Source organism: Choloepus didactylus, chromosome 16 (assembly GCF_015220235.1).
Source record: "Choloepus didactylus isolate mChoDid1 chromosome 16, mChoDid1.pri, whole genome shotgun sequence".
NCBI classification, from domain to species: Eukaryota; Metazoa; Chordata; class Mammalia; order Pilosa; family Megalonychidae; genus Choloepus; species Choloepus didactylus.
The window spans coordinates 58877479-58894902 of NC_051322.1; the positions used below are offsets into that span (position 1 = coordinate 58877479).

The window sequence follows — 17424 nt, forward strand, 5'->3', positions numbered from 1 at the left end:
GGCATTGTGGGACGGAGAACATCTTCTTGACCAAAAGGGGGATGTGAAAGGAAATGAAATAAGCTTCAGTGGCAGAAAGTTTTCAAAAGGAGCCGAGAGGTCACTCTGGTGGTCACTCTTATGCACAATTGAGACAACCGTTTTTAGGTTCTAAAGAATTGGGGTAGCTGGTGGTGGATACCTGAAACTATCAAACTACAACCCAGAACCCATGAATCTCGAAGACAGTTGTATAAAAATGTAGCTTATGAGGGGTGACAATGGGATTGGGAAAGCTATAAGTCCCACACTCCACTCTGTCTAGTTTATGGATGGATGAGTAGAAAAATAGGGGAAACAAACAAACAAACAGACAAAGGTACCCAGTGTTCTTTTTCACTTCAATTGCTCTTTTTCACTCTAATTATTATTCTTGTTATTTTTGTGTGTGTGCTAATGAAGGTGTCAGGGATTGATTTAGGTGATGAATGTACAACTATGTAATGGTACTGTGAACAATCGAATGTACGATTTGTTTTGAATGACTGCGTGGTATGTGAATATATCTCAGTAAAATGAAGATTAAAAAAAAAAAAAAACCTAAATAACTGTACAACACTGTGACCCCCTAATATAAGCCCTAGACTATAGTAAGTAGTATAATTATAATGATATTGTTTCATCTATCGTAACATTACCACACCTATGAAGATATTAATAATGGGGAAAAGTGTGAATGTGAGGGGATATATACGGGAACTCTATACTATCTGTATGATTTTTCCTGTAATCCTACAACTGCTCTCATTTAAAAAAAAAAAAAAAGAGTGAACACCAAAAGGATGGCATTTGAAATCTTCATCAGCCAAATTACAAGGTGAAAACCATGATGATCTATTTATGAAAAAGAGGCTTCCAAGTTCCTATGAAGACTTCCTCAGAAGACACAGACTTTAAAATCATTACTCCTCAATACCTTTTTTCCAAAAAGGTAACAAAAGAACTGATAGTGACTGACATCTAATTCTCAAATGTCAAATGTTATTCATTTTAGGACTCCAGCATCTAGCATAGCAGAGTGTACACACTCTATTAATATTTTTTAACTGACTGAATCAATGAATAAATAATCAGCCAAAGCAACATAAGATTCAAAAAAATATATATAAAACAACCGATCTACCCAAATATCTCTGGCTACCACATCCTAGTAAGACAGGATATATATAAAATTCCCCTCAAAGTAAATAATTTGAATTAACCCCCTACAGTACCCTACATACTACCCAAGAAAGTAACAGTTAAATGGACTGCTTAAAAAAGTAGCTGCCTATTACACATCAGAAATAGGCCTTTGAGGGAATGGACCGTAACATGGATAAATTCAAACAAACATTTTAATACGTTTTTTTGTATATTAAATTGATTAACTTTTTTAACATAGTAAATATTTCTATGATCAATTCCACATTTAGTTTCTACTTCGGTATAATAGTCATACTTTGAGCATAAAGTGTTGTCAATCTAAATCTGAAGGTTCTTCTGAATCTTTTTTTTCCTCACAAACACATAAAATCTTAACAGCAGGAAAGTCAAGGGCCCAAACAGGATGTTCAGAAAGGCACTGGGGAAAACTATATGGCAACACAAAGCCTGCAGGTGGAGAGGTAAAACCTACACAACAAACCTCCCAAGGAATGCCAGTGCTTACAACACAGCAAGAGCGTTTTACCCTCCAGGAAGCAGAAGAAATGAAGATTCTAAAAACTGTTACTGGTATAGAGAAAACTGGGATCAAGAAATTCAATTCAAGTAGTAATAAAATAATCCTGAATATAAGATATGCCACAATAGCATGATGAATTAAGAAAAAGTGTTACCTTTCCCCTACGTCCATTTCCACCATCTTGATCTTCCCACTGCCAGTCGACGCCTCGTACCACTCTGGCACCTGCAAAGATTCCTCTGGCTGTAATCTTCTTAGATTTTCTACGAGACTCTAACAGAACCCTAGAAATAAAATTATTTATTTTCAGGTTTATATAAAAATAGGAAACAGTTCATTTTTTAAAACAAGATTATTAAAAGGACTATTTTGAAAACAGAAAAGATTTTTCTTTGTTCTTTAGTAACATAAGAGCATGATACAGGAATACCTTTTATTCCACAAGTGATGATGATGGCAGTAGTAGTTGTAATAACAAAAATAGCTAACATTTACTGAGCCTTTACTATGTGTAAAAGCACTTATATAGGTGTTATACTCCTAAAGAGGAAATGACTATTATATTATCCATTTTACAAATAAGGAAAGTGAGTTTTCAAAGAGGTTAAGTAATTTGCCCAAGATCACAAAAGTCAAAAAAAAAGTAAAGGATTCTATACTTGAACTCAGTGTAATCAATTTTGGGTATCACTATATTCTTCATTATTTTAGAGATGGCAAACTCAAAACCTTACACAGCTACCAGGCAGGTAATATAAATAAAGTGAAAGAGGGCCTAAGAAAGATTGCACCACAACAATGACAATGACAAGTGACACTCAACCTCAGGGTTAGTGTGATGGTTAGGTTCATGTGTCAACTTGGCCAGGTGATGGTGCCAAGGTGTCTGGCCAAACAAGCACTGACCTAACTGTTACTGCAAGGACATGTGCGGCTGGTTAATAAACCAGAAGGCTGGTTTATTAAATCATCAGTCAATTGACTGCTGCTATGACTGATTACATCAACAAAGGGCATGTCTTCCACAATGAGAGAATTCAATCAGTTGGATTTAATCCAATCAGTTGAAGATTTTTAAGGGAGAAAGAAGAAAACCTTCACTTCTTCTTTGGGTAGCCAGTTTCTCCTGTGGAGTTCATCGAACACCTTCAATGGAGTTGCCAGTTCACTGCCTACTCTATGGAATTTGGACTCGTGCATCCCCACAGTTCCGTGAGACACCTATAAAATCTTATATTTACATATATCTCTTGTTGTTTCTGTTTCCCTAAAAAATCCTAACTAATACAGTTAGGAAGACAATAGGAATGGTAGGGTCTTTGGTGACCTAGAGAGCATGACCTTTCAATGGGGTGAAAGGGTTCAGCCATGCCTCTGCTTCAGCCAAATGCTGCTATGAACAAATGCAGGCCCAATGTTGACATCTTCTGGTCTATGTGTTCTTTTTTTTTTTCAGGAGCCATAAATCTAGATTTTTGAGTGAAATCGCCTGATTTTAAAAGCTTAGCAATTCTTCCAAAATTTAGAGTACTGTGTATGCCAAGTAAAATACAAGTGAGGCCTAGACTCGACCTACACTTAATTACATAAAGTACTGCTTACTTATAGATGATTATGGACTTTGAAAAAGACTCTACATTCGACTAACTGGGCCAGTTTGGTTCTCCAGAGCCATCTATCCCTTATTCTTCTACATCTTTCTCATTCATATAATCAGAAACATTCATTTTTCCATTTGCTTCTTGGATTTTGTTTGTTTTTCTAATTTTACCCTATTGTTCTATTCATTTTTAGAATATCTTTATTATTCCCTAACTTCAAAAATTGTAACACAAAAGATAAAAGTAAATAACTTGCCCCAAATTACTCAGTTAATAAATGGCAGGGACAGGATTTGAACCCAGGACAGTGATTCCAAAATCCATTCTTTCTTCCACTCTCAACAGCCTCCCCATGACTGGCTGGATTCTTGCTCCTATGCATTATCCAATCTATGTGAGAAGACTCCATCCCCTGAAACTCTGCATCCATTTAATAATTAATACTCTTGTTTCTTTGCACCTAAGACACTTAATAAATATCACTACCACAGACCCAAACATGACATGATAATAATTATTGATCCAATATTTCCCTTAACTTGTAAACTCTTTAAGATTACTGTGTGTCTTCTGTATCTCTGAATATGCAGAACAAATGAATCACTGCCAATTAGTCTTAATAAAAGCGTGTAGACTCAATCAATGGGCCATGGTGCCCATCTGGTAGCAATCAACTGAACAGAAGCCAAAGTGAGAAGAAAACAGCCAGCCTCTCTTGGGCTACTCTTGCATTTCCAAATGTTGAGTAGTGCCATGTCTCTATGCTAGAGATAGAAAAGCCCAGGATATCTTGAGAAAATACAGACAGCTCCATCTTCACAGAGCTCTTCTCTCACTGTAACAGCAGGCCTGGTCCACTTTTAGCCTGCTATCTGCACCTCCAGGTACTGAGCCAGCTATCAGAAGCTATTTCCTAATCCTATTTTTAAGGCTAAGGAGCATAAAAGTTTAATACAAACAAGGAATCTCAACTGAAGAAAAAACTATTTCCCCTACCGCTCACTTCCTGGTGTAGTAATTCTATAAAAACGATGCCTCAAATGATGCTTATCTCCATGATAACAAACAGTGCACAAGTCATAATTTGTACACTCCGCACATTTCCATCGAATGCCAATGATTGGTTGCTGGCGACAGGTATCACACATGGTTCCATCATGCTTGATGCCTATTAAAACAAGGATACGTGTTTACACTAATTACAAGTATCATTTCATAAAATATTATTCGCTGGGGGAAAAAATAGGAACAGAGCATTTTACAAGGTATTTTAATAAACTGGGGAATAACATTTCAAATGTACCACATACAGTTTCAAGACAACTGATCTATTTTAATCAGTAAAAATTACAGACTAAACATTTTCTATCCCTTTCCCTTTCATTAGTAAGAACACTGGGTACTTCTCAGCAGCACTTTTCTTGTTCTCATCCGCAAATGAAAATTAAGTTTACTCCAGAGAAAGGAAGAATCCTCTACTACTAAGTAGATGTGTCAGACTTCAAAAACTCAGAAACCTTTTAAGAAATTTTAATCTATTCTAAAGGTAAACAATTACTCCAAAAGCGAAGACAAGTGTAACCTCATGGTATCAAGGAAACAAACTATCAATTAACTTACCCCTAGGTATTGCCAACATGATTAGCAGGCAAGAGTGTCAGTTTGAGAGAAACAATACACTATAGTTGGGCTTTTTCCCCCTTAAGGAACAAAAAGTAACAAACCCTTAAAAAGGAAAATAAATTTTTGTCAGAATGACCTTCACTAACAAAGCTTATATGAATGGGTGAGAAAGACACTAGAACTATAAAAGATACCACAATAAAGTAATGAAAATCATTGACATTTCACGGTGAAAGAAGTGGGGTAATGTTCCTTTACCATTCTTTTACACTAATATCCTTCAAGAAACCAAAACTAGGAATTTTTTTTTAAACAGTGTGTGGCTTGTGAACATCAATACCACTACTTTATGACCACATCCTGAATGGTCAAGACTGAATGTTAAACTATCAGCAAGGGTTATACTGTAAGTACAACAGTGAGACTCTCCTGAATTTGAGTTCCAACTCTATCAACAGCGATCTTTGTACCCTTTAAAAAATCAGTGTAACTAAAGTATTTACATATAAAATAATTAGAAGGGGACAGAGAAGTAAGGTGAGGTTTAGATGAAACAAGACTGGCCATGTTAAAGTTGGATAATGGATACATAAAGCTTTTTATATTTTCTATTTTGTATAAGTTTAGAAATTTTCCCCAATTAAAGGAAAAAACAGGAGCCATTTAGCTCTCAAAACCTCAGTTCCCTTTGGAGGAGGTAATATGTTTTATAAAAGTGAGGGATGTTCTAAGAATCATATAAGAATGAACTGCAAAAGCAACAAGTAGAGTTCAAAAGTATTACTATTACTAACCTCTACAAGAACTAATAATACATTATGCTACATACTTCTTAATAAGGAAAAAACCACAAGACCCTATGTTATTCATTTTCTATACCCAGTTTTAAAACCCCAAGAGTATGGTAACCGGATTCTAAAACAAAGGGCCAACCAAACAAGGATAAGACTGTGCCTGAGCTGAGAAGGTCAAAAAAGAAGAGAGGGACAGAGGGAACACCAGAAGGAAGCTGAGATGCCTGGTAGACTACTAAAGGCATGACATCCCAACACTTTGTGTATAATCCTTCTGCAATCTCCACCACAGATGCTTAACTGTAGGCGCAGAGGAGATGATAAGCATCAGCGGCTGCTGATTCATTCCGTAACTATTTCTTTCCTCCTACTGTGGGTAGGCTCTCTGATGCTTTCAAATATCACTCTTGCAGCATAGTGGGGAACAGACAGGAAAAAGTAAAAGTGGCTAAAGAAAGGGAGTCATGTTAAAAGAAGTTTATGCAGCAGTTGAAGAAAGAAGATGGTGATTTACATTGAGGTAATAACTACAGAAATGGAGAAAAAATAATGTCAAGAAATATTTAGTACTTAGTGGCTACGGGTTAGAAAACAAAAGATGTAGAAAGAAAAAAATAGTATAAATAAGATCATTCAAAGAAAACAAACAGACCAGTTTTATAGAGACTTAGGAATAAGCAATTGAATGGCACAATAAACTGAAATCTAGAAACGCTTTGCTTAAAAATAGGAAGGGGGAGGCAGGGCAACATGGCAGACTGGTGAGCTGTATGTTTTAGTTATTCCTCCAGGAAAGTAGGTAGAAAGCCAGGAACTGTGTGGACTGGACACCACAGAGCAATCTGACTTTGGGCATACTGCATACAACACTCATGAAAACGTGGAACTGCTGAGATCAGCGAAATCTGTAAGTTTTTGCGGCCAGGGGACCCGCGCCCCTCCCTGCCAGGCTCAGTCCCGAGGGAGGAGGGGCTGTCAGCTCCGGGAAGGAGAAGGGAGAACTGCAGTGGCAGCCCTTATCGGAAACTCATTCTACTGATTCAAACTCCAACCATACATAGACTGAGACCAGACACCAGAGAATCTGAGAGCAGCCAGCCCAGCAGAGAGGAGACAGGCATAGAAAAAAAACAACACGAAAAACTCCAAAATAAAAGCGGAGGATTTTTGGAGTTCTGGTGAACATAGAAAGGGGAAGGGCCCTGAGGCGTATATGCAAATCCCGAAGAAAAGCTGATCTCTCTGCCCTGTGGACCTTTCCTTAATGGCCCTGGTTGCTTTGTCTCTTAGCATTTCAATAACCCATTAGATCTCTGAGGAGGGCTCGTTTTTTTTTGTTTGTTTGTTTGTTTTTTGTTTTTTTTTTAATCCTTTTTTCTTTTTCTAAAACAATTACTCTAAGAAGCCCAATACAGAAAGCTTCAAAGACTTACTATTTAGGCAGGTCAAGTCAAGAGCAGAACTAGGAGAGCTCTGAGACAAAACGCAATAATCCAGTGGCTGAGAAAATTCACTAAACACCACAACTTCCCAAGAAAAGGGGGGTGTCCGCTCACAGCCATCATCCTGGTGGACAGGAAACACTCCTACCCATCGCCAGCCACATAGCCCAGAACTGCCCCAGACAACCCAGTGTGACGGAAGTGCTTCAAATAACAGGCACACACCACAAAACTGGGCGTGGACATTAGCCTTCCCTGCAACCTCAGCTGATTGTCCCAGAGTTGGGAAGGTAGAGCAGTGTGAATTAACAAAGCCCCATTCAGCCATCATTTGAGCAGACTGGGAGCCTCCCTACACAGCCCAGCAGCCCAGAACTGCCCTGGGGGGACGGCACTCACCTGTGACATAGCACAGTCATCCCTCAACAGAGGACCCGGGGTGCACGGCCTGGAAGAGGGGCCCACTTGCAAGTCTCAGGAGCCATACGCCAATACCAAGGACTTGTGGGTCAGTGGCAGAGACAAACTGTGGCAGGACTGAACTGAAGGATTAGACTATTGCAGCAGCTTTAAAACTCTAGGATCACCAGGGAGATTTGATTGTTAGAGACACCCCCCCTCCCTGACTGCCCAGAAACACGCCCCATATACAGGGCAGGCAACACCAACTACACACGCAAGCTTGGTACACCAATTGGACCCCACAAAACTCACTTCCCCACTCACCAAAAAGGCTAAGCAGGGGAGAACTGGCTTGTGGAGAACAGGTGGCTCGTGGACGCCACCTGCTGGTTAGTTAGAGAAAGTGTACTCCACGAAGCTGTAGACCTCATAAATTAGAGATAAGGACTTCAATTGGTCTACAAATCCTAAAAGAACCCTATCAAGTTCAGCAAATGCCACGAGGCCAAAAACAACAGAAAATTATAAAGCATATGAAAAAACCAGACTATATGGATAACCCAAGCCCAAGCACCGAAATCAAAAGACCAGAAGAGACACAGCACCTAGAGCAGCTACTCAGAGAACTAAAAATGAACAATGAGACCATAGTACGGGAGATAAAGGAAATCAAGAAGACCCTAGAAGAGCATAAAGAAGACATTGCAAGACTAAATAAAAAAATGGATGATCTTATGGAAATTAAAGAAACTGGTGACCAAATTAAAAAGATTCTGGACACTCATAGTACAAGACTAGAGGAAGTTGAACAACGAATCAGTGACCTCGAAGATGACAGAATGGAAAATGAAAGCATAAAAGAAAGAATGGGGAAAAAAAATTGAAAAAATCGAAATGGACCTCAGGGATATGATAGATAATATGAAACGTCCGAATATAAGACTCATTGGTGTCCCAGAAGGGGAAGAAAAGGGTAAAGGTCTAGGAAGAGTATTCAAAGAAATTGTTGGGGAAAACTTCCCAAATCTTCTAAACAACATAAATACACAAATCATAAATGCACAGCGAACTCCAAATAGAATAAATGCAAATAAACCCACTCCGAGACATATACTGATCACACTATCAAACACAGAAGAGAAGGAGCAAGTTCTGAAAGCAGCAAGAGAAAAGCAATTCACCACATACAAAGGAAACAGCATAAGACTAAGTAGTGAGTACTCAGCAGCCACCATGGAGGCAAGAAAGCAGTGGCACGATATATTTAAAATTCTGAGTGAGAAAAATATCCAGCCAAGAATACTTTATCCAGCAAAGCTCTCCTTCAAATTTGAGGGAGAGCTTAAATTTTTCACAGACAAACAAATGCTGAGAGAATTTGCTAACAAGAGACCTGCCCTACTGGAGATACTCAAGGGAGCCCTACAGACAGAGAAACAAAGACAGGACAGAGAGACTTGGAGAAAGGTTCAGTACTAAAGAGATTCGGTATGGGTACAATAAAGGATATTAATAGACAGAGGGGAAAAATATGACAAACATAAACCAAAGGATAAGATGGCTGATACAAGAAATGCCTTCACGGTTATAACGTTGAATGTAAATGGATTAAACTCCCCAATTAACGATATAGATTCGCAGAATGGATCAAAAAAAATGAACCATCAATATGTTGCATACAAGAGACTCATCTTAGACACAGGGACACAAAGAAACTGAAAGTGAAAGGATGGAAAAAAATATTTCATGCAAGCTACAGCCAAAAGAAAGCAAGTGTAGCAATATTAATCTCAGATAAAATAGACTTCAAATGCAGGGATGTTTTGAGAGACAAAGAAGGCCACTACGTACTAATAAAAGGGGCAATTCAGCAAGAAGAAATAACAATCGTAAATGTCTATGCACCCAACCAAGGTGCCACAAAATACATGAGAGAAACACTGGCAAAACTAAAGGAAGCAATTGATGTTTCCACAATAATTGTGGGAGACTTCAACACATCACTCTCTCCTATAGATAGATCAACCAGACAGAAGACCAATAAGGAAACTGAAAACCTAAACAATCTCATAAATGAATTAGATTTAACAGACATATACAGGACATTACATCCCAAATCACCAGGATACACATACTTTTCTAGTGCTCATGGAACTTTCTCCAGAATAGATCATATGCTGGCACATAAAACAAGCCTCAATAAATTTAAAAAGATTGAAATGATTCAAAGCACATTCTCTGACCACAATGGAATACAATTAGAAGTCAATAACCATCAGAGACTTAGAAAATTCACAAATACCTGGAGGTTAAACAACACACTCCTAAACAATCAGTGGGTTAAAGAAGAAATAGCAAGAGAAATTGCTAAATATATAGAGACGAATGAAAATGAGAACACAACATACCAAAACCTATGGGATGCAGCAAAAGCAGTGCTAAGGGGGAAATTTATAGCACTAAACGCATATATTAAAAAGGAAGAAAGAGCCAAAATCAAAGAACTAATGGATCAACTGAAGAAGCTAGAAAATGAACAGCAAACCAATCCTAAACCAAGTACAAGAAAAGAAATAAAAAGGATTAAAGCAGAAATAAATGACATAGAGAACAAAAAAACAATAGAGAGGATAAATATCATCAAAAGTTGGTTCTTTGAGAAGATCAACAAGATTGACAAGCCCCTAGCTAGACTGACAAAATCAAAAAGAGAGAAGACCCATATAAACAAAATAATGAATGAAAAAGGTGACATAACTGCAGATCCTGAAGAAATTCAAAAAATTATAAGAGGATACTATGAACAACTGTATGGCAACAAACTGGATAATGTAGAGGAAATGGACAATTTCCTGGAAACATATGAACAACCTAGACTGACCAGAGAAGAAATAGAAGACCTCAACCAACCCATCACAAGCAAAGAGATCCAATCAGTCATCAAAAATCTTCCCACAAATAAATGCCCAGGGCCAGATGGCTTCACAGGGGAATTCTACCAAACTTTCCAGAAAGAACTGACACCAATCTTACTCAAACTCTTTCAAAACATTGAAGAAAATGGAACACTACCTAACTCATTTTATGAAGCTAACATCAATCTAATACCAAAACCAGGCAAAGATGCTACAAAAAAGGAAAACTACCGGCCAATCTCCCTAATGAATATGGATGCAAAAATCCTCAACAAAATACTTGCAAATCGAATCCAAAGACACATTAAAAAAATCATACACCATGACCAAGTGGGGTTTATTCCAGGCATGCAAGGATGGTTCAACATAAGAAAATCAATCAATGTATTACAACACATTAACAAGTCAAAAGGGAAAAATCAATTGATCATCTCAATAGATGCTGAAAAAGCATTTGACAAAATCCAACATCCCTTTTTGATAAAAACACTTCAAAAGGTAGGAATTGAAGGAAACTTCCTCAACATGATAAAGAGCATATATGAAAAACCCACAGCCAGCATAGTACTCAATGGTGAGAGACTGAAAGCCTTCCCTCTAAGATCAGGAACAAGACAAGGATGCCCGCTGTCACCACTGTTATTCAACATTGTGCTGGAAGTGCTAGCCAGGGCAATCCGGCAAGACAAAGAAATAAAAGGCATCCAAATTGGAAAAGAAGAAGTAAAACTGTCATTGTTTGCAGATGATATGATCTTATATCTCGAAAACCCTGAGAAATCGACGATACACCTACTAGAGCTAATAAACAAATTTAGCAAAGTAGCGGGATACAAGGTTAATGCACATAAGTCAGTAATGTTTCTATATGCTAGAAATGAACAAACTGAAGAGACACTCAAGAAAAAGATACCATTTTCAATAGCAACTAAAAAAATCAAGTACCTAGGAATCAACTTAACCAAAGATGTAAAAGACCTATACAAAGAAAACTACATAACTCTACTAAAAGAAATAGAAGGGGACCTTAAAAGATGGAAAAATATTCCATGTGCATGGATAGGAAGACTAAATGTCATTAAGATGTCAATTCTACCCAAACTCATCTACAGATTCAATGCAATCCCAATCAAAATTCCAACAACCTACTTTGCAGACTTGGAAAAGCTAGTTATCAAATTTATTTGGAAAGGGAAGATGCCTCGAATTGCTAAAGACACTCTAAAAAAGAAAAACAAAGTGGGAGGACTTACACTCCCTGACTTTGAAGCTTATTATAAAGCCACAGTTGCCAAAACAGCATGGTACTGGCACAAAGATAGACATATAGATCAATGGAATCGAATTGAGAATTCGGAGATAGACCCTCAGATCTATGGCTGACTGATCTTTGATAAGGCCCCCAAAGTCACTGAACTGAGTCATAATGGTCTTTTCAACAAATGGGGCTGGGAGAGTTGGATATCCATATCCAAAAGAATGAAAGAGGACCCCTACCTCACCCCCTACACAAAAATTAACTCAAAATGGACCAAAGATCTCAATATAAAAGAAAGTACCATAAAACTCCTAGAAGATAATGTAGGAAAACATCTTCAAGACCTTGTATTAGGCGGCCACTTCCTAGACTTTACACCCAAAGCACAAGCAACAAAAGAGAAAATAGATAAATGGGAACTCCTCAAGCTTAGAAGTTTCTGCACCTCAAAGGAATTTCTCAAAAAGGTAAAGAGGCAGCCAACTCAATGGGAAAAAATTTTTGGAAACCATGTATCTGACAAAAGACTGATATCTTGCATATATAAAGAAATCCTACAACTCAATGACAATAGTACAGTCGGCCCAATTATAAAATGGGCAAAAGATATGAAAAGACAGTTCTCTGAAGAGGAAATACAAATGGCCAAGAAACACATGAAAAAATGTTCAGCTTCACTAGCTATTAGAGAGATGCAAATTAAGACCACAATGAGATACCATCTAACACCGGTTAGAATGGCTGCCATTAAACAAACAGGAAACTACAAATGCTGGAGGGGATGTGGAGAAATTGGAACTCTTATTCATTGTTGGTGGGACTGTATAATGGTTCAGCCACTCTGGAAGTCAGTCTGGCAGTTCCTTAGAAAACTAGGTATAGAGTTACCATTCGACCCAGCAATTGCACTTCTCGGTATATACCCGGAAGATCGGAAAGCAGTCACACGAACAGATATCTGCACGCCAATGTTCATAGCAGCATTATTCACAATTGCCAAAAGATGGAAAGAACCCAAATGTCCTTCAACAGATGAGTGGATAAATAAAATGTGGTATATACACACGATGGAATACTACGCGGCAGTAAGAAGGAACGATCTCGTGAAACATATGACAACATGGATGAACCTTGAAGACATAATGCTTAGTGAAATAAGCCAGGCACAAAAAGAGAAATATTATATGCTACCACTAATGTGAACTTTGAAAAATATAAAACAAATGGCTTATAATGTAGAATGTAGGGAAACTAGCAATAGAGAGCAATTAAGGAAGGGGGAACAATAATCCAAGAAGAACAGATAAGCTATTTAACATTCTGGGGATGCCCAGGAATGACTATGGTCTGTTAATTTCTGATGGATGTAGTAGGAGCAAGTTCACAGAAATGTTGCTATATTAGGTAACTTTCTTGGGGTAAAGTAGGAACATGTTGGAAGTTAAGCAGTTATCTTAGGTTAGTTGTCTTTTTCTTACTCCCTTGTTATGGTCTCTTTGAAATGTTCTTTTATTGTATGTTTGTTTTAACTTTTTTTTTCATACAGTTGATTTAAAAAAGAAGGGAAAGTTAAAAAAAAAAACAAGGAAAAAAAAAAGATGCAGTGCCCCCTTGAGGAGCCTGTGGAGAATGCAGGGGTATTCGCCTACCCCACCTCCATGGTTGCTAACATGACCACAGACATAGGGGACTGGTGGTTTGATGGGTTGAGCCCTCTACCACAGGTTTTACCCTTGGGAAGACGGTTGCTGCAAAGGAGAGGCTAGGCCTCCCTATGGTTGTGCCTAAGAGCCTCCTCCCGAATGCCTCTTTGTTGCTCAGATGTGGCCCTCTCTCTCTGGCTAAGCCAACTTGAAAGGTGAAATCACTGCCCTCCCCCCTACGTGGGATCAGACACCCAGGGCAGTGAATCTCCCTGGCAACGTGGAATATGACTCCCGGGGAGGAATGTAGACCCGGCATCGTGGGATGGAGAACATCTTCTTGACCAAAAGGGGGATGTGAAAGGAAATGAAATAAGCTTCAGTGGCAGAGAGATTCCAAAACGAGCCGAGAGGTCACTCTGGTGGGCACTCTTACGCACACTTTAGACAACCCTTTTTAGGTTCTAAAGAATTGGGGTAGCTGGTGGTGGATACCTGAAACTATCAAACTACAACCCAGAACCCATGAATCTCGAAGACAAATGTATAAAAATGTAGCTTATGAGGGGTGACAATGGGATTGGGAAAGCCATAAGGACCACACTCCACTTTGTCTAGTTTATGGATGGATGAGTAGAAAAATAGGGGAAGGAAACAAACAGACAAAGGTACCCAGTGTTCTTTTTTACTTCAATTGCTCTTTTTCACTCTAATTATTATTCTTGTTATTTTTGTGTGTGTGCTAATGAAGGTGTCAGGGATTGATTTGGGTGATGAATGTACAACTATGTAATGGTACTGTGAACAATCGAAAGTATGATTTGTTTTGTATGACTGCGTGGTTTGTGAATATATCTCAATAAAACGATTAAAAAAAAAAAATAGGGGAAGGAAACAAACAGACAAAGGTACCCAGTGTTCTTTTTTACTTCAATTGCTCTTTTTCACTCTAATTATTATTCTTGTTATTCTTATGTGTGTGCTAATGAAGGTGTCAGGGATTGATTTGGGTGATGAATGTACAACTATGTAATGGTACTGTGAACAATCGAAAGTATGATTTGTTTTGTATGACTGCGTGGTATATGAATATATCTCAATAAAATGAAGATTAAAAAAAAAAAAAAAAGACATAATGCTGAGCAAAATAAGCCAGGCACAAAAAGAGAGATATTGTATGTTACCACTAATGTGAATTCTGTGAAAAATGTACAATGTTTTATACTGTAGAATGTAGGGGACCTAGAGATACCAATTAGTGGAGGGGGAATGATAATCTAATAAGAACAGATAAACTATGGAGGGTAATCTCAATGTTATGGGAATGCTCAGGAATGATTATGGTTTGTAAACTTTCTTGGATATAGTAAGATCATGTTGGAAGCAATAGAGTTATTTTAGGTTTTTTTTTTTTTTCTCTTATTCCTTTGTTTTCTTAGGGGTTGTTAATTTTCTTGGGGTATGGTAGGAACATGTTGGAAGCAATGTAGTTATTTTAGATTATTTGTTTTTCTTACTCCTCTGTTTGGACATGGTTTATTAATTTTCTTGGGGTATGGTAGGAACATATTGGAAGCAAAGTAGTTATTTTAGGTTATTTGTTTTCCTTAATCCATTGCTTTGTTTGAAATGTTGTGGGGTTTTTTTGGTTGTTGTTTGCCTGTTTGTTTTTAATTTTTTGATAAACAAAGTTAAAAAATTGAAAAAAAATCAGTAGAAAAATGGGAGTAAAAACTAAATGACAAATAGGGTGGGATGGGGGGATGGTTTGGGTATTCTCTTTTCACTTTTATTTTTTATTCTTATTCTGATTATTTCTGATGTAAGGAAAATGTTCAGAAATAGATTGTGGTGATGAACGCATAACTATATGATCATACTGTGAACAGTTGATTGTATACCATGGATGACTGTATGGTTTGTGAATATATTTCAATAAAACTGAATTAAAAAAAAAAAAAAAAAAAAAACAGGAAGGGAGCTACCAACAAAAAATAAACACATGCTAACTTAAAAATACAAGCCTTGGTCTCCATTGCTAGAAAGAAACGCACTTAACAAATTAAATTGAAAAAAGAACACGAAAAGTTTCATAGAAATGGTGTATGAGTAGACTTCTCAAAGGAAGGAAGAAGAAATTTCAGAAGAGCACAGAATATATCCCATAAACCAGGAGCAGCTTTGTTTGGCAAGCAAAGGAAGTACAGTGAGACACTTAGAGATAAGTTAGAGAGTCAGGCTGGGAAATAACAAGATCAGACATAATTTCTGACCCGTACATTTAAATTACTGCATTAAAAACAAGAGTATGTAATTTAAGAAACTAGTTCTTTAACTTACCAACTAAGTAACAGAATCCATTTAAATTATTTTGGGACCCAATATTCTCATCTATAAATTGAGAAATTACTTCCTTTTATATAAAAAGGGACATTGTGAGGCTAAGGTGATACTAAACAGGTGAACACACTTTGAAAGGCTTTAAAGTAAAATACAAATGTAAAGCATCATATTGCACTTAATTTAATTTTAATTTAGATTTATCAAATGAACTAGTCATCTATTTAAATAATTTAGTGATCAAAATCATTACATATTCCAGGCAAATTCTGCAATACTAAAACAGAAGTCAAAGAATTTCTTATATTTCTCAATTTCTCAGAGACTACTTACAGGGAAAAGTCACAATTAATCATGTGTGAATTATCTCTATTTTAGCAAATTACTCACCTTTTCCATGGCCATTTTCTTATTAATACAGTACCTTAGGTTTTTCCCCATAGTGTATGCCTTCCCAGGAGCTGTACCTATCTTTGCAGTTCCATTCAACTGTCTCCAGTCCAGGATAGCAACAATGAACACAATTGCTGGGACGGTGTTACTACATACCTTCAGTCATCTACCATTTTCATCAGTTGATAGTGAAGCTTTCTATTCTATGGCTAATTATGTCTGACCACATCAATCATGAAAATTATCGTCAGATAATTTATACTCTAAGCAGAACATAAACTGAAATTTAAAACTACACAATTATAGCTACATAACTCGAAGCCACCAACATTCACTAACTTAACGTGCTTCATTCTTTTAGAAGCGTTGAGTGCAACCTTCATCTATTTTTCCTACCTATAGCAACTCTTGGGTGAATAAATGAATACACAGAAAAAATCTTTTTCTTAATCCCATAAGAATAAAAAATCAAGACATAAATCCATAAAGTGGTCAAGCATCCCTTGGTTACTAAGAATTTGTTATATTTTGCATTAAATCATTATATAACTAATTCCATGTAATGTCCATTTGGTTAAAAAAAAATCTCTAATTCTCTTAGTCTCCCAACATAAATACCAAAAGTTCACAAAGTTAAGAAATTATTCTAGCTCACAAAAAAAAATTTTAAGTAAATTCCGAAACTTATCAACAGACAAAGAACTTGAAGAACTGTCAAATGATTCAGGACTATTAAGCTGAAGTTTAAATTTTCACAAAACTGCAATTTTTAAAGAGAAATGCCAAGAATCACACTATATTTCATATGAGTTTTTAAAAATTCATAGGTTTTAATACAAAAATACAGGTATATCCCTGCTTTATATGTGCTTTATAAACCAGGTATATTCCTGGAAAAAAATTAGTGCATATTTAAAATGGAGGAAAAGTATGGCAGATTATATTTTCTCAAGATGGCCACACCAATATACATTCCATCCCACAAGCTCCTTAAAATGTGACACTGACACTCCACATTCAAGAAATAGGTCTCATCCTTGTGGATCACACCCCCTTTATCTAGTGTATGGATGAGCGAAGGAATGGGGATAAAAACTAAAGGACAAATGGGGTGGGATGGGGGGATGATTTGGGTGTTCTTTTTTCACTTTTATTTTTTATTCTTGTTCTGGTTCTTTCTGATGCAAGGAAAATGTTCAGAGATAGATTGTGGCGATGAACGCATAACTATGTTATCATACTATGGACAGTGGATTGTATATCATGGATGTCTGTTACGGTGTGTGAATGTATTTCAATAAAACTGAA

The 17424-nt window shown here is 37.1% G+C and overlaps 1 protein-coding gene across 2 annotated transcripts in view; it reads right to left on the reverse strand.

The window, feature by feature from the left end:
- The window catches only part of MIB1 (MIB E3 ubiquitin protein ligase 1), a 154361-nt gene that overhangs the window by 117375 nt on the left and 19562 nt on the right, over positions 1-17424 (reverse strand). For both annotated transcript variants that reach the window (XM_037805583.1, XM_037805582.1), the window contains exons 2-3: positions 4303-4474; positions 1860-1989 (exon numbers count right to left, since the gene is read on the reverse strand). In XM_037805583.1, the coding sequence (XP_037661511.1) occupies positions 1860-1989; positions 4303-4454 (282 nt within the window). In that variant the 5' untranslated portion in view covers positions 4455-4474. The remainder of the gene's footprint in view (positions 1-1859; positions 1990-4302; positions 4475-17424) is intronic.